Source organism: Prionailurus bengalensis, chromosome B2 (genome assembly GCF_016509475.1).
Source record: "Prionailurus bengalensis isolate Pbe53 chromosome B2, Fcat_Pben_1.1_paternal_pri, whole genome shotgun sequence".
In the NCBI taxonomy this organism is placed as follows: Eukaryota; Metazoa; Chordata; class Mammalia; order Carnivora; family Felidae; genus Prionailurus; species Prionailurus bengalensis.
Genome location: NC_057349.1, coordinates 78,227,886 through 78,252,124, shown reverse-complemented (window position 1 = coordinate 78,252,124; position 24,239 = coordinate 78,227,886). Strand labels below are relative to the sequence as shown.

At 39.3% G+C, this 24,239-nt stretch overlaps 1 protein-coding gene across 4 annotated transcripts in view; it reads right to left on the bottom strand.

The window, feature by feature from the left end:
- The window catches only part of CFAP206 (cilia and flagella associated protein 206), a 43,263-nt gene extending 25,461 nt beyond the window's left edge, over positions 1 to 17,802 (bottom strand). The window contains exons 1-7 of one of the 4 annotated variants that reach the window (XM_043591899.1): positions 17,486 to 17,802; positions 14,638 to 14,746; positions 13,946 to 14,029; positions 10,667 to 10,757; positions 9,048 to 9,236; positions 8,094 to 8,252; positions 6,612 to 6,820 (exon numbers count right to left, since the gene is read on the bottom strand). In XM_043591899.1, coding sequence (XP_043447834.1) covers positions 6,612 to 6,820; positions 8,094 to 8,252; positions 9,048 to 9,236; positions 10,667 to 10,757; positions 13,946 to 14,029; positions 14,638 to 14,745 — 840 coding nt within the window. In that variant the 5' untranslated portion in view covers position 14,746; positions 17,486 to 17,802. Of the gene's footprint in view, positions 1 to 6,611; positions 6,821 to 8,093; positions 8,253 to 9,047; positions 9,237 to 10,666; positions 10,758 to 13,945; positions 14,030 to 14,637; positions 14,751 to 17,485 lie in introns of all 4 variants that reach the window. The other 3 variants (XM_043591898.1, XM_043591897.1, XM_043591900.1) reach the window with 3 other exon arrangements.
- Between the last annotated feature and the right edge of the window lie 6,437 nt (positions 17,803 to 24,239).

The following is a 24,239-nucleotide window of genomic DNA, read 5'->3' as shown; positions in this document are numbered from 1 at the left end:
AAGAGATACAGGTGTGCTGTTTCGAAGGGGCACATGCACCCCAATGTTTATAGCAGCACTATCGACAATAGCCAAAGTATGGAAAGAGCCCAAATGTCCATCAATGGATGAATGGATAAAGAAGATGTGGTATATATGTACAGTGGAGTATTATTCAGCAATCAAAAAGCCATTTGCAACTATTTGGACAGACTGGAGGGTATTATGCTAAGTGAAATTAGTCAGGGGCGCCTGGGTGGCGCAGTCGGTTAAGCGTCCGACTTCAGCCAGGTCACGATCTCGCGGTTCGTGAGTTCGAGCCCCGCGTCAGGCTCTGGGCTGATGGCTCAGAGCCTGGAGCCTGTTTCCGATTCTGTGTCTCCCTCTCTCTCTGCCCTTCCCCCGTTCATGCTCTGTCTCTCTCTGTCCCAAGGATAAATAAACGTTGAAAAAAAAAGAAATTAGTCAGTCAGAGAAAGACAAATATATGACTTCACTCATATGAGGACTTTAAGATACAAAACGTTCAAAACAATGAACATAATGGAAGTAAAATTAATATAAAAACAGAGAGGGGGACCAAACCTAACAGACTCTTAAATATAGAAAACAAACAGAGGGTTGCTAGAGGGGTTTTGGGAGGGGGGATGGGCTAAATAGGTAAGGGACATTAAGGAATTTACTCCTGAAATCATGCTAACTAACTTGGGTGTAAATTAAAAAATAAATTAATTTAAAAATAAATAAATAAACTTAAAAAATGCAAAAAAAAAAAAAATTAAACTACCATATGATCGATCTAGCAATTCCACTTCTCGGTATATGTCCAAAGGACATAGGCACCCCCATGTTCATTGCAGCATTATTTACAATAGTCAAGACATGGAAGCAACCTAAGTGACCATTGATGGATGAACAGATAAAGAAAATATGGCATATACATATGGGTGTGTGTACACACACAGACCCAGACACACACACACACACGCGCACACACACACACACACGCACACGCGCACACACACTGGAATATTATTCAGTCACAAAAAAAAAAAAAAAAGAGGGAAACCCTGCCTGTTGTGACAACATTGAGGGCATTATGGGCATTATGCTAAGTGATATAAGTCAGAGAGAGAAAGACAAATATTGTATGATCTTATAGGTGGGATCTACAAAAATAAAAATAAAAAGCAATTTTTTAAATACAGAGAACAGACTAGTAGTTACCATAGGCAGGGGGTGGGCCGTGGGTGAAATGGGTGAAGGAGATCAGAAAGTACAAACTTATTTGTAAGATAAGTCCTGGGGATATAATGTAACAATATGGTGACTATAGCTAATAATACTGTATCGTATGTTTGAAAGTTGCAGAGAGTAAATCTTAAAACTTCTCATCACAAGAAAAAGGTTTTTGTAACTACGTGCGGTGAAGGATGTTACTTATTGTGGTAGTCAATTTGCAATATACACATACACTATGTGTATGTTGTAAATCACTATGTTGTAAAACTGAAACCAATATATGTTATGTGTCAATTATATTTCAATTTAAAAAGCCAGTTTCACTTAAGAATATCTTTGACAATGCACAGGGCACCTGGCTGTCTCAGTTGGTTAAGTGACCAACTTTGCCTCAGGTCATGATCTCATGGCAGCTCATAAAGTTCAAGCCCAGCCTTGGGCTCTCTGCTGAGAGCTCAGAGCCTGGAGCCTGCTTCTGATTCTAGATCTTCCTCTCTCTCTGCCCCTCCCCCACTCTTGCTCGCACATGCACTCTCTCTCAAAAACAAACATTTAAAGAAGTTTTTAAAAAGAATATCTTTGATGATGCAGTAAAAAGTATTAATTTTACTAAATCTTGATCCATAAGTACAAGCAAGCTTTTTAACAGTCAGTGAGATGGGATGGAAAGTACATATAAAACACATCTGCTGGATATTAAAATGCATAGTTCTCTCAAGGAAAACATTTACTGATTGAATGTTAAGCTGAACTACCATCTTTGCTCCCCACAGAACATGATTTTTACTTGAAGAGCAATTGACTGACAAACTATGACTTTTGAGCCTTAGCTATTTGGCAGATATTTTCCTGAAATAAATGAAATGGGTCTGTCACTTCAGGAAAACAAGAGCTCTGGTTGCCAAAGATAAATTTTGCATTGTGAAACACTTGTATCTGACACCATGAAGTTGACAGCATCCTAACACTTAAACATATTTCTCATGAGACTGTTGGTGAAAAAAAAAAATAATAAAATTTATCCTCTAGGAATGCTATCTCTTTTTAAAAATTTTTTGTTCAGGGGCACCTGGGTGACTCGGTTGGTTAAGCGTCCGACTTCAGCTCAGGTCATGATCTCACGGTCCAGGAGTTCAAGCCCCACATTGGGCTCTGTGCTGACAGCTCAGAGCCTGGAGCCTGTTTCACATTCTGTGTCTCCCTCTCTCTCTGCCCCTCCCCTGTTCATGCTCTGTCTCAAAAATAAATAAATGTTAAAAAAAATTTTTTTTTTTTAATTTTTGTTCATAATGAGTCAAAAAACTGCTTTGGAAAAGCATATGATGCCAGCATGCTTCTTCCCCACTCTTTTTTTTTTTTTTTTTTTTTTTTTTTTTTATAAGAGACAGCATCTCAAGTGGACAGCATCCACTCTCGAGCAGAGAAGGGGCACAGGGATAGAGAGAGAAAATCTCAAGCAGGCTCCACGCTCAATGTGGAGCCAGACATGCTGCTAAATCCCACAACCCTGGAATCATGACCTGAGCTGAAATCAAGAGTTGTACGCTCAACTGACTGAGCCACCCAGATAGCCCTTCCTTTTAAAAGCCACCCAGTCCCTTTTAATTTTTAACGCCTTCCTTTAAAAGCCACCCAGTCCCTTTTAATTAATAAATTCCTCATAATTTGTTCCTTTTAATTAATAAATTCCTCATAATTTGTTCCATGGACATTTTCAACAAGTCTAAAACAAACATAAATTCCACCTACCTGATTTTTTTTTTTTAATGGCATTATCAGGAAAAAATCAAGAAGTCTAATGTTGTCTACTCTGTGAATAGGCCCTGTGAACATAGCTTAGGGAGAAGAAATCTACTAAAGTCTTGACTTACACATTTTACGAATGTTACGTGTGAAATGCAGCATTTACTTGCACCATAACAATGAGTGGCTTTCTCTGGTGACTGCCTTGCACTTCAGAGCCCCACAGAGGATAGAATTCTGTTCCCTCAGCTAAGACAGCCAACAAGACTGTGATCACCCCTCCCTCGTCTCTTTCAGAATATCTGAATTTGTTGCGGGGCCTGGGTGGCTCAGTCAGTTAAGTGTCTGACTTCAGCTCCGGTCATGATCTCGCCGCCATGAGTTCAAGCCTTGCAACAGGCTCTGTGCTGACAGCTCGAAGCCTGGAACCTGCTTCTGCTTCAGACCCTGTGTCTCCCTCTCTCTCTGCCCCTCTCCAACTCACACTGTCTCTCTCTCTGTCTCTCAAAAATGAATAAACGTTAAAGAAATGTAAAAAAGAAGAATATCTGAATTTGTTTCCTGAAGTAGATAAAATCCTAATAGAAAATAAAATAACTCACTACCTTACCCAGACTATAATTAAATTTTTAAAATGAATGTTTACATAAACTTTATGTAATATTGGCAAAAAAAAGTTTAAAATCAAATTCAAACCTTCAAAAAGTTATATTAATACATCCTTTCAAATAATGTGACTTTAGAAAAGAATATTCACAGATTTCATAGATAGGAAAAATTCTCAGCTCAACATAAACTGACATATTTTATAACCCAGAGATAATACCGATTAAACCTATATCCATTCTATAACAAGCAACCTTAACTGTAACTCAGGTAGATTGATGGGAGAAGATTGGATATTTAAAAACAAAACAACAAAAACACCAATTAAGCCAAAAAGAGTCAGATGATTAAGAGAACTCATTCTGACCCTGACTAAAGTTAGCATAAAACAGTCACAAAGAGTGGGGAGACCAGAAAGTTAACTTTCTCAATAGAGTAAGCAGCAAAGGGCTTAGACCTGAGATACTGTCTAGAAAAATAAGAGCTCTTCAGTTTGCTCTCCTCCAGAAATAAAATAGAGCCATTCTGCTTAAGTCCTAACAACAATGATGGTGGCAATAATAAACATTATCTGGGGCCCCTGGGTAGCTAGGTTGGTTAAGCGACCGACTTTGGCTCAGGTTATGATCTCACAGTTCATGGGTTCAAGCCCCATGTCGGGCTCTGTGCTGACAGTTCAGAGCCTGGAGCTGCTTCGGATTCTATGTCTCCCTCTCTCTCTGCCCCTCCCCTGCTTGTGCTCTTTCTCTCTCTCTCAAAAATAAATAAACATTAAAAAATTTTAAAAATAATAATAAACATTAGCAGCAACAGCAATTTGTTGAGCGCATAACTATGTGCCGGGCACTGTTCTACCTTACTTGTATACTGAAGACTATCAATAATCCCACTTTACAGATGTGGAAACCAAGACAGAGAAGTTAAGCAATTTCCTCAAAGACACGGATTGAGTAAGTGGCAAAGTCAGGATTAGAACACAAGCATTCTAGTTGCAGAGCCCACACATTGCTTATATACTCTACTCACTGTCCCTCTAGCTCTGAGGATGAAAACAACGAGACTTTCAGACTGGAAATTAGCTGAGCATGATCCACAAATGAAAGCTCTGAGAAAATGCTACATAATGGATGACATTCTCGACAACATCCTTACATTATGTGTGACAGTTTCTGAAGGTTCTTTCTTATGGTGTCCCTTCCAAACACAGATGATGAAGTCAATGTGAGATTCTTAATCCTACCATCTACGTGTACTTCAAGATAAACTGATTATAAAATCCTCTCAGTATCTGACTAGTTAGATAAGGCTGATAGCCACAAGTCAATGTTAGAGGAACATCCACCTAAAGAATAATTTGGTTTAGGGGCGCCTGGGTGACTCAGTCGAGCATTCAACTTCAGCTCAGGTCATGGTCCCATGGTTCATGGGTTCGAGCCCCTCATCAGGCTCTCTGCTGTAAGGAGCCTGCTTCAAATCTTCTATCCACCCCTCTCTCTGCCCCTTCCTCTCTTTCTCTCTCTCTCTCAAAAATAAACATTAAAAAATGATTCTAAACCATTAGAATAGCTGATTTACAATCCTCATCTCTGAAGGCAATTAGATAGTTGGCCAGTTGTGAGGACCACAACCTAGTTTCTTGCCATGAAGTCATGTCATCTGGATGTCTTTCTTTCTATTCCCTACAGTGAAGGTAAGGAGAGAAGATAGATCAAGTGCATCCAGAAGGAGTATCAAGTCATCAACATACGAATTAAAAACACAACCTGTTCTGTCCTTCAAGACACTGGTATTCACTCATATGAAAGACAGTTCACTGACCCTGAGTCTCACAGTTATTGGAAAGTAGACATTGTGTAAAGGTAAACAGTAACCAGTGGGATGAATGTGTTAATTAACGCAATGGAAGAAACACTTTCACAATGTATACATACATCAAATCATCACATTGTACATTTTTAATATCTTACAGTGTTGTCAATTATGTCTCAATAAAGCTAAAAACAAAAACAAACAAACAAACAAAAAACATCGACTGGTAGGAACACAGCTCACTGTCAAGATGCAGTTAACAAACTGTGTCCCCTAGAACCCTAGGGTGGAATGGGGATGTTCCTTGGTGAAAAGGTCCCTCAATCCTTTCACCTAGATACCTGTTTTATACTTTTAGGGTTCTGAGTAAAATTATATCTGAGTGTGCTCTGCCACTTTTTAAAAAAAGTTTAAAATTACCACTTTACCGTATTTTCCAACTATGTGGGGTTACTGTCTGGCTTGTTCAATAGATCTAAAAATACTAGAAATAGGGATGCCTGGGTGGCTCAGTTAGGCATCCAACTTCAGCTCAGGTCATGATCTCATAGTTTGTGAGTTCGAGCCCTGCATCAGGCTTTCTGCTGTCAGCACAGAGCCTGCTTTGGATCCTCTGTCTGTCTGTCTGTCTGTCTGTCTCCCTCTGCCCCTCCCCTGCTCACTCGTGTGTGTGTGTGTGTGTGTGTGTGTGTGTGTGTGCATGTGTGTGCGCATGCGCGCATGCACATGTGCGCTCTCAAAAATAAACATGAAAAAATACTTTAAAAATAAAAATATTAGCAATAAAAATCTTTTCAACCAATTTTTGCAAGAACAATTACATAAAAATTATTTGGCCAACTACCTGCCAAAATGTACATTAGATACTTGCTTTGCATGAAAACAATACAGTATTACTTACATACACACACACACACCTCTGCTTAACTACAGCATGCTAACAATCATTCCACTGAGCACCAGAGACAATCAACAACTACACAAATCAATTCCTATCAATATTTTCATTAAAATAAAAATCCAGCTTCCCCATTTCTATTTTAGTTCTCAGCCCAACATATGCAATATAAACCGAGCAGTTATTAAGACTGTCTCCTGTATCAGTAACCTGATTCTACCTTTTGTTTAATATATATTAAACAATACATATAAATATTTTTAATATTTATGCCCATAATACATAAAGTAGTTGCATTCTATGGAAAAGGCCAGATCTTACGACATTAACTCACCAAAATGATCTGAAGGAAGGTCTCATATTGCCGCATATTATACAGTGCTTCTTTTAACATATATGGCTGAAGTTCCATACTCAAGAGTGGGTTCTTTGCTACTGTCTCAAGGATGGCTGTGTAGCGGTATGCCTGGTCCTGGGCAATCTGAAGTTGGGAATCGATGTGTTGAGTGGTGGCTGGGATTGCTTCCTGTAGAATAGCTGGCACTGTTTTTAAAAGTATATTGAGAGACATGAAAGAATCTACAAAGAAGAAGAAGCCTACGAAGTGGTCGCATTTTGAGCATTAAATTTAGTAGTTTTTTTTCTTAACCAAATTAATAATAAGAAGGTATATATTTCATATATTTCTCCCTACACCATGAAATAAAGAACTGGGCGGGGGGTGTGTGGGGGGGGGTGAAATCTGTCCAAACAAAAGACATTGTAGAGCAGATCAGCTTTTGCCACTAAAATATAGAAGAATCTAAAGAATAGATGGGCTTTGGTATTATGTGCTACCGATCATGTACCTCTAGAAAAAGCGTATTTTGTTAAAAAAAAAAGAAAGGGTGGGGGGGAAGTATGTGACTTAAGAGACTCATCAGGATATTGGGGCACTGGGTGGCTTAGTCAGTTAAGCATATGACTTCAGCTCGTGGGTTCAAGCCCCACGTCATGTTCTGTGCTGACAAATCAGAGCCTAGAGCCTGCTTCAAATTCTGTGTCTCTCTTTCTCTCTGCCTCTCCCCCACTCACACTCTGTCTCTCTCTCTCTCAAAAATAAACAAACATTAAAAAAAAAAAGGAAACTCATCAGGATACCGAAAAAAACAGAACAGTCTAGCAAAATAAGGAACTTTATAAAGAATGGGAACTTGACTTTCTAGAACAGTTTTTAAAACAGAAAAACTAACCCTGTTATACTAGATAAGTGATCTGGTAAAAAGATACTAACATCTTCTCAGTGGGCCTACATGTATACCAAATTCATAAGGAAGTTCCTTCTACTGAGTCCCTAATCAAGTATTTCATGAGTGCTTTCAAACTTACAGATGGTGAATGCATTAAGTATGTAACAGCACAGTAAATGCTCCTGGATTTGCAGATTTGCAAATATCCCCTCTTATACCTTTGCATTCTGTTAACTGCATCAGCCACTGTTTTCAGGGTGATTTTTATTTTTTTAATTGGTTATTTGACTTGGAATAAAGCACACAGAGCCCATTGAATTAAGGAGACTGGCCTCGAGGCAGGCTCCTCATTCCTTCTACTGATTCACTCTCCCCCACTAGCTTCGTGGTTTATAATACTACAATTCTTGCCCCAGAAAAACTAAAAATTACCATCCATTATGAAAGTAGTTGTGCCTAAGGTAGAGTCAAAACTGCACACCTTACATCTAAGAATGCCAGCGGAGTACTGTACGTTATTTTCCTCACTGTGCAAGTTAGATTTTAAACCTGCATCACTTGTAGACTTAACCTAAGGATATACCTACAGTCATCAATGCCTTCTCCTCCTTTTCCACAGTCTCGGTTAAATAAACGAATCCCGGTAACAACCATGGTAAGTTCTTTCAGTTGGCGTTCTTTGTCCTTCTTAGAAAGTGTTAGAAACGTCCCAAGCTCAGCCTGAGGGAAAATACTCTGTAGGGCAGCTAAAACAAACCACAAAAAGGACAACAAAATGGTAGAATAAAGATATCAGATCCTAAACTATAGCGTTCTTTCAGCAGAAAGTTGAGAGGCCTGTCCTTACAGAGCTACTTATATGATTCTTTGCATTTCTGATACCTGGTTACAGAATATATAACAACATTTATCACATGTCAAAGCTGGGCTCCTGAAAATAATGCCATTGCCTTGTGTCCATTTTCAATAATTAAGCACCCATCAGTAATTTTTGACAATGGGCATTAAAACAAGCTTTTTAATTAGAATTCTGAATAGAAGAATCACTGCTTTAAAATAATTGTGGAAGAAAGCCAAAAAGGACTAGAAATCTTGTGTCTTCCTTACCTTAAATTATCAAAGTGGGCAAATACTTCCTGAGGCTAAAACAGCGTCCTTTTCCATCATCCATTTTAGGTGACAAATGCAACGCCTTTAATCAATATGAAATCTCCCTTTCCAACAGTCCCCATTACCTGATCAGCCTGGCACTGTTAATTACGCTGCCAGTGTTTCTCTCATGAGGAATGATGGATCCCTGGACATGTGCAGCTCCAAGAAAATTAACAATATGCACTTTCCAGAGGTGCTACTTGGGTTTTAGAGTTAATAAACACTGTAAAAGGAATCTGGCTAAGTTTTAACCTCTTATTTGTGCTGATTTTTTTTTCCAGATAAAAAGGGAAATTCAGTCTTCAATACTTTTAATTTAACAGCTTTTACGAGATATACAATGTTCATATCTTTTCACATATGGAATGGGAATCATACAGATTTTTTACCTGTTGCCTCTCTGACAACCTTGATATCTGTAGGGGATCCCAGCCCAGAACGTAGTAACACATAGCTGACAATCTTTCGGTAGAGGCTTTCCAATTCTTCTCTAGTGCATGCTCTGTTATCTGTAATTTCTCTGATAACAGAGCCTAATCTAGACTCCAGGATTCGGTGATGTTCTTCAAGAAATTCCTCTAAAATTGGCAAAGGACAATGTTCCACATATTTGACTTAGAATTCTCATCACAGAAGAAAGTAGGACAAGAGGAAAAAAATAGCTTGGGTATGGCAATTCTATTGCACAAAAAGAAGTGTTTTCTTAAGATGTAATAATCACAATAAAAAATAAACAGTGGTCAGTAAGTAACCTCAAGGCAAAAATCTAGTAGGAAAGATTATTACAGGGCTTTAAATGGCATGTTTTTTCAAAATACATAAGACTTTCAACAGACAACCCAACAGTAATATCTAAGAGGGCTAAAACCTCCTAATTAAGCAGGAAAAGCATAAGAGACAATTTATAATATATATATTATAAACACACATACTAGAAACATATATATACATACACACACACACACACACACACACATATTTACACTACATGTAAGCCCAGGTAGTGTACTATATGCAAGCATGTATAGTATAAATATACATATATGTAAATATTCCTGTTCGATTATTTTAGGTCTAGATAAATTTACTTTGAATAGCATTACTGATAATCTGATGTTGCATTGAGAATTATATCCCTCTCCCCTCTTCCTGTGATATGGTGAGGTCTAGGCCTAATTGTGGCAGAAACCACAATTCACGTAGGACAATTCTTGCAACTAACTCAGTAAGACATCCCATTTTACTATTACAAGGGCAAAAATTAACATACCAACCATGTACAGTATATATCTATACCCTTACCACAAAAACAACTGAGAACTTTATGAAATTTAAAAATCTAAATTACAATTTCATCAATTCCATTATCACTTTAAAATTTCATTATTATGAAGCAAAAAAGCAAGATATGTAATTTATATACGTAGCATAACTGCAAGTTCAATACACTTCACCAAATGGTTAATAATAATGGTATTGCAGTGGGGCAGAGGGAGTCTAGTCTATAGAGGAATTTATTTTCCTTTTTCTCTTGTTTCCAGTGTACCTTTGATGTATATATTAAACTACTTACATAAGGAAATAAGTTCTAAACTTCAATTTCCCATCATTCATTTCATTTTGGGATAGTTACCTAATTTAGGTAAGCACTATAAGATAATATAAAGCAAAAACAAAAAAATCAGCAAATTAGAAACTCTAACTTCAGTGGGCTGATTGTTTTAATTTCTAATTATAGTGTTAGCGATAAAATGGTTAAAGCACAATGGACTTGGAAACATAACTATCATAGGCATAATAATTAGACTTTACTTTTAACACTCACAAAGGCCATTAATGTTTTTCTCATTGAGCATATCCACCTTCATTACATTCTTCAAAGTTGGAAAATTTTTCAAAAGATAGACTAAAAAATTAAATTAATCACTGTCAACCAAATGAAGCCCTTATTACTTGAAATACAATATGAATCCTTTAAAAAGGGTATCAAAATAGGTAGATATGTTACCTCGACTTGTATAATTCATATCAAAGTAGACTTGCATCTTAATGGTGTCCAGGGATGGATTTTTACTATCCAATAGCCGAGATACACAAAGCTAGAAAAGAATATCCCATGTTTCTGGTTATATTTTCTGACATGTAAGTATTTCCTACAGGTATTTTCAAAAATTAAGAGAAACATCAAAGCAATGGTTTCTGATATTTATCCACCAATAGCCCCTTTTATTATTTTGCTCTTTGAGGACTTCATGCTTCACAGTTTACCCCACCACAACGTTTAAGAAGTAATAAGTTATTTCCCTGAGATCAGCAATATCACCATATGCAGGTGGCTAATAGTCTAGTCAAAGGCGAGAAATCTGACCCTTTGGTTTGTCTATCCAGTCTGGATATGAGTAAATGCTCCACGAAGCTTAGGCTCCTGTCCAGAGCTCATCTAGAGCCCCTCATTACTATTTATTTGAGCCTCTTAAGCAACACTCCTTCTTTGCTGATTTTGGGGGTTACTTTTATTTTATAAAAGGCTGTTCCTCTCTCACAAAATCTCTTTGGCTCTGGTTTCTATTTCAAAATTTCCTCCCCTGGTCTGTTTTCTCCCATTTTCCTCCCACATAGATGGCCCATTCTACTTCTCTGCTTTGCCCCTTTAGATTAGATGATCAACCTGAATTCTTTCTCTCTTTCCTATCTCACCCCTTAGGCTTTATATATGCAGTCAGCAGACATAGCAGCGGCAACACCCTCCTTGCACCTTCCTGAGCACCAACCCTGCTTTCCTGGGAGGACGGAGACTGAATATAAGACCAAGGCCTGGGGACGCCTGGGTGGCGCAGTCGGTTAAGCGTCCGACTTCAGCCAGGTCACGATCTCGCAGTCCGTGAGTTCGAGCCCCGCGTCAGGCTCTGGGCTGATGGCTCAGAGCCTGGAGCCTGCTTCTGATTCTGTGTCTCCCTCTCTCTCTGCCCCTCCCCCGTTCATGCTCTGTCTCTCTCTGTCCCAAAAATAAATAAAAACGTTGAAAAAAAAAAATTAAAAAAAAAGAGACCAAGGCCTGGACCCTGTGCTTTTATGGAGCCTGTGCACCTAGATCCCTCCAGGTGGAAAAGTACTGTTCTAAAAACAAACTTCCTTCACAAACACAAAAATTAACTCATCCACATGATTTTTTTTTTAAATTTTTTTTTCAACGTTTTTTATTTATTTTTGGGACAGAGACAGAGCATGAACGGGGGAGGGGCAGAGAGAGAGGGAGACACAGAATCGGAAACAGGCTCCAGGCTCTGAGCTGTCAGCACAGACCCCGACGCGGGGCTCGAACTCACCGACCGCAAGATCGTGACCTGGCTGAAGTCGGACGCTTAACCGACTGCGCCACCCAGGCGCCCCTCATCCACATGATTTTTAATTGAGAAAAAAAGGAAACAATCTTTGTCCTCTGAAGCAAGATGTACATTGATAATTTATGTACCTGTCACATTAAAAGTAAATTGAGTTTGATTCTTTCTAAATTAGGTGAGTTAGAGGAAAAAAGAAAACTCTTCCTGAGCCCTGAAAAAGAGAAAAATTTATTTTCTGTCTCTCCTTGATTTTTCTCCAGATCTTTCCAATAAAATTTCTGACCGACCATCATGGCCATTTCCCCTATTGCTAAGAACAGGTTTCATACCACATTTAAAATCAGCACAGAGGGCTCCTGGTTGTTCAGTCAGTTAAGTGACCTACTCTTGATCTTGGCTTAGGTCATGAGCTCACAGTTCGTGAGGTCAAGCCCCAAGTCAGAGTCTGCACTGACAGCGCTGAGCCTGCTTGGGATTCTCTGTCTCCCTCTCTGCCCCTCCTCCACTCACGTTCTCTGTCTCTCAAAATACAGACAGACAGACAGACAGACAATCATCACAGAAAGACCCAGCTCTAGGCTGCCCTGCGTAATCATGGCATCTCTACTGCAGAATCATCCTAACATATTCCCCAGCTCCAGGCTTCCAAAGCTCTTCCTGATCCCTCTGGAAGCTGCATATAGACCTGTGCTCCACTGTGTGAATTGCTGGCTATGAGAGACAATGGGTGATGGGGTGATGAAAATTTTCTCTGCCATTTGCTTGAGCCCAGGAAATATCCACACACCAGCCTGGGAAACCTTGTTTATAAAGTCCTTTGTGTGAAGGAGGGAATTAAAATTAAAATCATTAAGCCTGGGAGAAAAAAATTATGTTCAATTTTTAGGAAATACATTTAGGAATATTTAGAAAATAAATATGTAAGCACCTATATCCAGTGAGTCAAACTTCAAACACGTGAAAAAACTAATGATGTCTAAAATTTCTACCTTCTTTGGTTCCTACAACTAGTTTTCAGGCAAATATACTTTATTTCTAACTATGAATTATTTGCTAGAGCTTCAATTTTTCCTTCAGAGTTGAAAAGCACAAATTACACTGAATCAATAATTATATGAATCTTAATTTAGTACTATGTAATTTTATACTGTATGACAAGTCAGTTAATAATATTCTCGATGTGGGGCGCCTGGGTAGCTCAGTCAGTTAAGCGTCCCAACTTTGGCTCAGATCATGATCTCATAGTTTGTGGGTTCGAGCCCCTCGTCGGGCTCTGTGCTGACAGCTCAGAGCCTGGAGCCTGCTTTGGATTCTGTGTCTCCCTCTCCTTCTGCCCTGCTCGCACTCTGTCTCTCTGTCTCTCAAAAATAAATAAACACTAAAAGAACTTAAAAAATAATAATGTTTTCAATGTAACATTAGATTAATAATAAAAGGTCTCTAAAATACTGTGAAGATACCGCTGCCTGCCAATATCCATACCCGTCCTTCCTAATAGCCCCAATCTGGACTGGGACAAAGATTTGTTCTGTTGAAAAAAAGAAAAAGAAATCAATGTCCCAGGCTCACTTGCATTATCATTCTGGTCAATAAATGTAAGCACATGAGAAAAGTTCTGAGAAAGCTATTACTTTCTTAATAGAAAGTGACAGACCCAATTGGCACACACAGTTTGCCCTTTGCCCTCTTCCCTCACACCTACCTAGAGATGGAGTAGCTATCTTGTAACCATTGCATGAAAGCCTATACAGGATGGTGGCCCAGGAAGCCAGGAAAAACAGCCTGTATATCTCTAGACTTTATGAGAAACAATACATCTCACACTTGTTTCTACCACTAGTTGGTAGGGTCTTATTTCATGAAGCACAGCACTAATGGCTAACACAAATATTGTATTCAGAATTGCAAATAAGTAATTTAAAATTTGAGAACTGTTGTATAACCACCTTAACAAGTTTCTGTACGTCACTTTTCATGAGGGTTCTATCCATGTTAAAGCCATTACTTGGGTCCAAGACAACAGCTTTCACCTGTGAATAGGAAAGAATCTATTAAATCATTTTATCTCATATAATTATGAAACTATTTTGTTTCCATTTTTTAAACAGCTGCCTCCTGATTACTCAGGGGTCGATTATTCAGCTGATTTTATTATCATCCAATTCATCAGCACCTTCATTACAGGTCAAAGAAAGGAAGCAATAAACATCAAATTTGAATATGGTGTTCAAAAAATTATATGGAGAAATAACTTGAAAGCAGTGAGTAGACTCTAGATAGGGAAACTATTTGAATATTTTATCACATTTTTATTGTGTATCATTAAAACAAAAGCAAGAACAAAGAGACCAAGGCAATGAGTAATTTTTACAAAGGTGAACAAAAATACACGTTAAAACTCTGACATATGACATAATTGATGTTTCCAAAACCAATCAAGATCTTCTAAATCAGTTTCTATATATCTAGAACTGACATGCTTCATTGAAAAACATTTTTTTGCTAACTTGTTCAATGGTCTCAATGTTTTCAACTGAATAACATTTAGGAAAGCTTCACAGAATTTTAAGAGAGAAATGGGTGCTACTTAAGGCTATTTTTTAATAAAGCAGTAATTCAAAAAAATATTCATTCTTACCATAAAAGCTGCCAGAGTTTCAGAAACAGTCTCTCCATGGGCTGCACATTCTTGTCCTATTTCTCGAATGATATTCTTTATAACACTTTCTGCCTGAGTGGGAGGCATTCTAGCTAAATAAAACAATGTTTTTTTTTAAGAATTGTATTTGAAATGACTCTATTCAAAAACCCCACCCCCACCCCCAGCCAAGCTTACAGACAAAGTTCATAGGTGGCTGCACTTGGCCCTGACTCTTTGTTTTCCTAGGTCACAGGGCCCTCCCTACTATAGATCCCAACTATAAAACATATTCTTCTCTAGCCTGACCACAACCCTCATCTCAGACAAGCCCCAGACAGAGCCCCAGGAGAAACCTGCTGCCTCCTGCTCTACCTGGACAAGAATTGACCCCCTCCCCACCTCCCCACACCCACCATGGGTACAGGTGCAACCCTCTCACATCCTTAAAGAAGAAAAACAAACAAACAAAACCCTTAAAAGGCTTAGGCCAGGGGCGCCTGGGTGGCTCAGTAGGTTAAGCCTCTGATTCTTGGTTTCGGCTCAGGTCATGATCTCACAGTTTGTGAGTTCGAATCTTGTGTTGGGCTCCATGCTGGTGGTTTGGAGCCTGGTTGGGATTCTCTCTCTCCCCCTTCCCTCTCTCTCTGCCCTTACCCTGCTTGCTCTGTCTCTCAAAATAAATAAACAAACTTTAAAAAAAAATTGTTTTTAAAAGGCCCAACCCAAAAGAAGTCCCGGCAACATCTCTCTGGATATCTGGCCCCTCTCCTCCCCTGGAGAGTAAATAAACTCTGTCCTGCCTCTTGCTCTACTCTTCGTGCAATTCTTTGCCACCCTAACAGTATTTATATATGATTTTTTCCTCTTTAGATTTCTTACTATATTTGTAAAGAGTCATACAATTATTTATCTCAACTTATTAGCATCTATAAAGATAAAAAACTTCTATATTTACAAAAATGAGGGATTTTGTTGATGACAGAAAGAGCAATCAGGACGTCAAATTGGGACTGAAATATTTCCAATTTTGTGAAAATGACATAAGTAGAGACATTTTTAAAATAGAGCAGGAGCAGCCATTTCAGGGGAACTGCCTCACACGTCCCCTTCTCTGAATCTTTGAACTAAGCCAAACTGCCAACATTCCAAGTCAGCAAGAACAAGAAAATCCTGTTTGAAAAGCATGATGATAAATATGAACTTTTGACTAGTGACTACTTCACCTGACCAATGAATGAAGTATAAATCTAGCCCTGCCTGTCAGCACCAATGAGCTCTTTTTTAAAAACTTACCTAAACTTTTTTTTTCCATAAAAACCCTGAGGCCACCTCCTTTAATCAGTACACTATTTGGGTTTCTACCTAAATCTGTACACCCCTAACCCCAATCATTTTATCCCAAACAACCGCCTTATCCCTTGAACTGGTTCGTTTTTAGGTTGACAATTTAAATGATAGTCACCAAAAGCATATTTATATTTTTTTAATTGGATAACTAAACATTATTGGGGAGGTAGATATAATGAGAAACATCAGGCCTATGGGCAGATGGCAGATTACAGTTTGAAAGAGGAAACGCTTATGCCACCACATTCACTAAATGATCTTTAATAATTATATGAGACTCTTGGAAAACAATTCTTGCTTGGATCATCTAAATTCTCTTTCCTACACATCCAAGTTGGAGTTTGGACTTTTGATTAAAAACATAAAAGAAAAAAATCAAAATCTATTATGTGAAATATCAAACAACTTTTAAATGAACTTCTAGTATTAAGTATTAATTCCATTTACTACAAACCAGTAAAGGGTGGTAGGTTTTAATGATTATTGAGTTTTCCGATCTTCCTAAGCATCCATCAGTAACTGAGCACAGGATTTCTTTGCATGTAGAGAATAACAAAGACAATTCGGGTAGATAAAGCTAACTCTCAGCATTATTTGTGTTCAGATAAGGTAGCACTTGGCATTTTGTCCAGCAGAACCAGACTGCCTGGGATCCACGGTGACTTGTTCATTTTCTTTTCTTTTTTTTTTTATTTTGAAATTGCATTTCCTTGGTTATTTTTTTTTCAATATATGAAATTTATTGTCAAATTGGTTTCCATACAACACCCAGTGCTCATCCCAAAAGGTGCCCTCCTCAATACCCATCACCCACCCTCCCCTCCCTCCCACCCCCCATCAACCCTCAGTTTGTTCTCAGTTTTTAACAGTCTCTTATGCTTTGGCTCTCTCCCACTCTAACCTCTTTTTTTTTTCTTTCCCCTCCTCCGTGGGTTTCTGTTGGGTTTCTCAAGGATCCACGTAAGAGTGAAAACATATGGTATCTGTCTTTCTCTGTATGGCTTATTTCACTTAGCATCACACTCTCCAGTTCCATCCACGTTGCTACAAAGGGCCATATTTCGTTCTTTCTCATTGCCATGTACCTGAGACTCTGGACATTTGCTTCCCCTCTCTGTAACCCGGCTTCCTCCTCTAAAAAATTTGATGAGACTACTACCCTCTCCCCAGAGTTGTCCCAAGACCTAAGTAAGTTCTATACACTTAGTGTTTAAAACAGCACGTGGCATAACGCAAGCGCTTAATACAACGTGTAACTAGTATTCAAAAAGTGTTAGTTGCTCGTGTGCGCGTGTCCGTCTGTGCGTGCGCCCATGTCTGTGCGCGTTCCCGAGTGCCGTGGGCCCCGCGCCGGGGGTCACTACTGACTCCCCTCAGTACCCTCCTCCTCCCCACCTGAAGCTCTATATCTCCCGACATCTGGCCTTTAGGGGTGAGAGTAGCACCCCGGAGAGACCCGAACCTCTGATGCCGGCTCAGAGCGAGTTAGAGGTCTGACCTGCGGGCCTGGGCGACTCCGGCCGGAAGCAACCTGTTTCCGCTCGGCCTGGGCGCAAGGAAAGGAGTTCTGACCGACAGTTAGGTCTCAACCGAGGCTGCACAGAGAGTCTCCAGCTTCAGGGGCTATACCCGCTGCCCGTGCTCCCTCCTCGCGCCTGAAGGGCGCAGAGCCCCGGGTGGGGTCACCATGGCTTGGAGAGCCGGCGGCCAGTCTATACGATGGTTTCCCTCTTCCCCCGCTTTGCGGGACTTCAGGGTACTCCACGAGGGCCCGGTAACCAGGCGGCCGGCAAGCTGCTGGGTACTCCCAGAGGGCCCGGTAACCATGGAGATGGAACGCTGGGCCAGCATGGGCGGGGCCGGCATGGGTGGGACCAACGTAGGGAGGCGTGGCTGGGCCCAAGCTGCAGATTTTCCCGGGAAGGATGGGCAAGAGATTTTAAAAACAGAAACAGAATATGGAAGGTCCTAAACCCGAGGTAGACTACAGGTTCACTACACCTCAGTGGTTAATTGTATCAAAACACAAGATTTCCTAAAAAAGAGTATTTACTTTTGTGAAAAATTAATAAAAGGAAACCTCACTAAAAGCGCAGTTGAGAGACTAGAAGGGGAGCCTGTAGGGGGAGCCTCTACCTCTTCACCATTAAATTATAGGAAGAATTGTCAGTTACACACTTCAACAAAAGAACCCTCAAAAGGAAAGAATCATCAATTACAGGCCCCAACAGAGAAAGATGTATATTGTAGCCTATAAGAAATTGACTACCCCTGCAACTCAGCCAGTGAGAAACCTTCATCCCCCTAAACTCTTGCTTTTCTCCAATGGACTTTTATTCAAAACAACCCCTCCCAACTTCCTCCTTCTCAATTAAATAATGTTCCTTTGCTTTGTTTGTTGTTTTTGCCTACCGCTCTTATCCCAAGTTGCAGTCATCTGTTATTCCTGAATAAACCTATTTTGCTAGTGAACTAACTGAAGCTTTATTTTTCTTAAAGTCAGCACAGAGCCAAATGCAGGACTCCAACTCACAGATGGTGAGATCATGACCTGAGCCCAAATCAAAAGTCCGTCACTTAACCAAGTCAGTGCCACCTTTAAAAGGGAGCCAGGGGAGGCAGGATCCAGTGTGGAGAGGATAAGAAAATGGAGGGGCTGTATTGTTGGAGTTTATAGAAAAGTACATGTTTTTTTTTTTTTTTTTAAATAAAAAGGATCACAGTTTGACTTAATGCCCTGTTTAAAGGAAGTCTGTAATAGGATGGTGTAAGATGTCAGAAGAGAAAACCACACATTCAAGGAAGCACATTATAAGGACACACCCACGACTAAAGTTGGGATAATGAGGTTTTATTCCTTAACAGTAATGTTCATTAGGCCTGCCTACTGACGTGGAAGTACAAAATGGGATTAAACCGATACTAGAAACCAGTATCAACAAAGTTTTATTTTTAAACAGGCTACTGACAATTTTTCTGAAACAGCAAAGACAGTTGACCCTTGAACATCTTTGGGTGCTCTGACACCCACCTCCTCCCTCAAAAATCGAAAGTTTTTGACTCTGCAAAAACTTAATTACTAATAGCCTACTGTTAACCAGAAACTTACCCATAACACAGTTGATTAACATGTATTTTGCATGTTGTATGTATTATATTACTGTGTCCTTACAATAAAGCTAGAGGAAAAAATGTTACGGGGTGAAGTAGGTAAAGGGAATTAAGAGGTACAAACTTCCAGTTATAAAACAAGTAAGTCACAAGTATGCAGGTATGCAAAGCATAACCTAGGGAAAAAAATCAATAATACTGTAATAATGTTGTATGGTGACAAATCATGGCAGATGATAACTACACTTATCATGGTAAGTATTTCATGAGGTATTAAGTATTTATTCATTATGTTGTACACCTGAAACTAATGTTGCATGTCAACCATACTTTAAATTAATTAATTAATTAATTAAATTTTAAAAATTATTTTTAAAAATCTACTTTTCTTTATGATTGCAAACTATCTTTAAAGGCAATAAATGATAAGGGGCACCTGGGTGGTTCAGTCGGTTGAGTTTACAACTTCGGCTCAGGTCATGATCACATGGTTCATGGGTTCGAGCCCCATGTCAGGCTCTGCACTGAGAGCTTGGTGCCTGCTTAGGATTCTCTCTCTCCCTCTCTCTCTGCCCTTCCCTGCTGTGCTCTCTCTCTCAAAAATAAATAAATAAACATTTTTTTAAAGGTAACAAATGATGAGTGAAAGCATTAATTCTTTGTTTCCTATCTTTTTGTCTATCACATGAGTCAACCAGTAGACAAACAACAAGCCTTAGGATCAGATTTTCACAAATCAGGGGGAAATTGAAACTTTTACTGCAGATAACCGAGCATGGGGTCCTGCTCTTTCATGTATTATGGATGAATCAAAATTATAAAAACACAAAATGAAACAAATTAAACCCGTGAATTCTATTATCATGAAATTGAAACCTCTAAAAAAAAGTGAAGGCAGTAGTGGTTCTTTCTTAAAATTATTTTTCCCTTATAATCCTCATCAGGAAAACAAGATCCAAGCACAACAACCTTTGCTATTATAGGCTCTGTGGCCAAGATTCTCAAGTCTAAGTCTGGAGATGGGTAGCATTCCTTGGAAGTCCCCCGTGATGAACTCTGATATGCCCTACTTATCCATTTTGTGTATGTGGACAATATTACTGTGAGTGTCTTCCTGTCTTTACCCACCCACTCCCACACCCATTTCCCCAATCTTTAACTTATAACCAAGTCTTCATTAATGTCTGTCAAATCCATTCAGTTCTCTCCATTCCCACTTCTCTTGAATTAACTGAAGCAATTATCTTTTCTTGTCTGGATTGCTGCAGCAGCCAGCTAACTGAGCTCCCTGACTTCGGTGTTATACCCTCCAAATCTTTGCCTATACTAAAATGATATTTTAAAAATATAAATCTTATTGTGTCATTCTCCTGCTTAAAATCTCATGAAGGCTTCTGAGTGGCTTTGGGGTGAAGTCCAACCTCCTAGGCATGGCATGTAAGGGCCTTCATGATGTGATCTCAGCTCCACCCATCCAACCTCAGCTCTTGCAACTGCCTCCCTCCTCCTCACAGAACACTCTTTCCATTTTCCGACCATGTTGGATTACTCACTGGCCTCCCTTGCATATAGGTTACTCCCTCTAGATGATGTCCCTTTTCCCTCTTCACCTGGCTAATTTCTCCGTGTTTCCAGAAGTCATGTCTATTTTGAAGCTTTCTGTGGCCTGACAATATTAGGTTTAGGGTCCTAAACCTTAACATCTATCTAATTCCAAAACATTTTCACCACTCCCCAAAGAAAGTTCCATACCCATTAAGCAATCACTCCCCATTCCCCTTCCCCACAGTACTTACATTTGACAGAGCTGTCAGTACTCTAGGGAAGGCTATTTTCTTGTCTGTCTCTTCTACTAGACCATAGGCTCCTTGAAGGCAGGGAACATGTTTTGTGGACCTAAGAACAGAGCCTGGTATGAAATAGTCACACCAGATTATTTGGATAAAGAAGGTGAGTATAGGTGTGGGCGAATGAAAAAAAGAGAAATTTTGGAAGTCTTTAACGTCTTTACTGGAGGGTTGGATAAATTTCAGAAGGAAATAACAATTTTAGAGGGAAAGGAGAAAGCATTTATAGGTCTCCAGAAGAACTTCTGACTCTACCTTGGCTCTCCTGATTCAGGATGCCCTACTTATCCCCAAGCACCCCTTTACACAGCCCCAAGAAGAGACTGCCCTCAGTCTTCTCCCCTTCCTTCCATGCTTCAAACTAGAGCTGAACAGTTTCTAGTGGTACCTGGGCTTCAGAAGGTGGGGGCTGAGTTAACTAACCCCTAGGCTTACAAGACTTCTTAGGAGACCAGGTGTTGGAGGTAGGCATGGGGGGTGGGGGTGGGGATTTGGTTCCAGATTGAATTTCATCTTTGTTATTTCTTCCCACAATGGGGAGAACTATGGCATGACTCCCAAAGGTGAACTTTAATTTGGTACAGTCTAAACCTTTATTAAAGGAAGAATATTTTCTCAGTTATCAAGGAGCTCACCTTGCTCTGTAGCCCATAAGTCCTCATTTTTGTGAGGAGGGATTTTTTTTGGCTCCCATTCCAGGTTTGCTGAAATTATAAAAGAGCTACATTCCACTTTCAGCAGCTGTCTTCTTATGACCAAATAAAGGCCAAAGACCCATCAAATTATTTCCTTTCAATTGTCCCTCTGATGGGGTAGGCTGGATTGCCAGGTCCTCCTGACACACTGCAAGGGATAATGTATCGCCTGGATTTCTCACTCCACTCCAAGCTCATTATCTCTAACACCAATCTTCTCTCCAAACCAGTCCCACTCTCTTCATTCTTTATTGGGATGAATTGCCTTTAATTTATTAACAGGCCCAGTAATTTAAGCAGCCCCAAACCTGCTTTGGGTAACCCTGCTTCTCTCCCTCCCTAATCTTTCACACTCAGATCCATCACTAAGCCTATATATCCTACCTTTTTAGCGTGTCTCATAGCCATTCCCTTCCCTAACTACCATGTTCTGAGGTCCATTACTGGAATCTATTACATGTTTCCTTTGCTTCCAGCCTGCTCCACTCCCAAAGGCAAAGGCAAAGGAATCGTATAATTCCCTATGTACAGCCGTTTGGAGACTTCTCATTACCTACAGGAGAAAATCCAGTTCCCCTTGCATGGGATGCAAGTTCCTTCTTGATCTGGCCTCTTCATCATTAGACCTGCACTGTCCAGAATGGTAGCCACCAGCCATATGATCTGTTTACATTTAAATTAGTTAAAATTAGATGAAATTTAAAATTCAATTCCTCAGTTTCCCTACCACATGTGGCTAGTGGCTACTGCATTTGACCATGAAGATATAAAACAGTTCCCTCCTGCACTGTTGGTGGGAATACAAACTGGTACAGCCACTCTGAAGAACAGTATGGAGGTTCCTTAAGAAACTAAAAATAGAACCACCCTATGAACCAGCAATTGCACTATTATGTATTTACCCAAAGGACACAAAAATACAGATGTGAAGGGGTACGTGCATCCCAATGTTGATGGCAGCATTATCAACAATAACAAAACTATAGAAAGAGCCGAAATGTCCATTGACTGATGAATAAAGAATATGTGGTATATATACATAGTGGAATATTATTCAGCCATCAAAAAGAATGAAATCTTGCCATTTGCCATGAATGGATGGAGCTAGAATTAACTCAAAAGGGATTACTTACACTAAGTGAAATAAGTCAGAGAAAGACTACCATATAATTTCACTTATATGTGGAATTTAAGAAACAAAAGAGATGAACATATGCGAAGTGGGGGGGAAAAGACTGAGAGGGAAATAAATCATAAAAGACTCAAAGACAGAAAACAAACTGAGGGTTGATGGAGAGAAGTGGTTGGGGAATGGGCTAGATGGGTGATGGGCATTAAGGAGGGCACTTGTTCTGATGAGCACTGGGTATTTTATTTAAGTGAGGAATCACTGAATTCTACTCCTGAAACCAATATTGCATTGTATGTTAACTAACTAGAATTTAACTAAAAATTTGAAAAAAAAAAAAAAAAAAGAATTTCCACTCCTTTAGGTAAATACTAAAGAGTGAAATTACGGACTCATAAGACTATGTTTAATTTTCAAAAAAACACCTGCCATACTATCTTCCAAGGTTGCTGTACCATTTTGCATTCTCACCAGCAATGAATGAGAGTTCCATGTGCTCCACATTTTCACATGCACTTGATATTGTCAATATGTTGGATGTTCCCCATTCTAAAATGTGTGTAATAGTATCTCACTGCTTTAGTTTTGCAACTCCTTAATGACTATATGTTAAACATCTTTTCAAATGTTGTTTGTTATCTGGATATCTGTTTTTGTGAGGTGTCTATTCATATTTTGTGTCCATTTAAAAAATTGAGTTGTTTGGGACACCTGGGTGGCTCAGTTAAGCATCTGACTCTTGGTTTTGCCTCAAGTCATGATCTCTCAGTCCGTGAGATCAAGCCCCAAGTTGGGCTCTGCACTGACAGCTTGGAGCCTGCTTGGGATTCTCTTTTTCCCTCCCTCTCTCTGCCCCTCTCCCTCTCATGCACGCTCTCTATCAAAAATAAATAAATTTTAAATAAAAATCAAGTTGTTTGTTTTCTTGCTGTTGAGTTTCAAGAACTCTTTGTATATTTTGAGAAATAGTTGTTGTTGTTTTTTATCAGATATGTGTTTTGCAAAGCCTGTCCCAGTCTATGGTTGTCTTTTCATGCTCTTAATCAGCTCTTTTGCAGAATAGAGTTCTTAATTTTAATTAAGTCCAACTTACCAATTTTTTCTTTCATGGATTGTGCTTTTGATTTTTTATTTAGAAAGTGATTGCCAAACCCAAGGGCGCGCAGATTGTTTTTTTTTTTTTTTTCCTATGTTATCCTCAAGGAGGTCTTACAGTTTTGTACAGTTAGGTCTATGATCCATTTTGAGTTAATTTTTGTGACAGGTTTAAAGTTTGTATTTGTTGGCTTGTTTTTATGTTTCTGGATGTCCAGTCATTCCAGCACATTTGTGGAAAAGATTATCCTTTCTCCTTTGAATTGTACTTGCTCCTTTGGTCAAAGATCAGCTGACTACATTTGTACGGATCAATATTGCTGGTATCTCTATTCTATTCCATTGATCTGTCTATTCTTTGACCAATACCACACT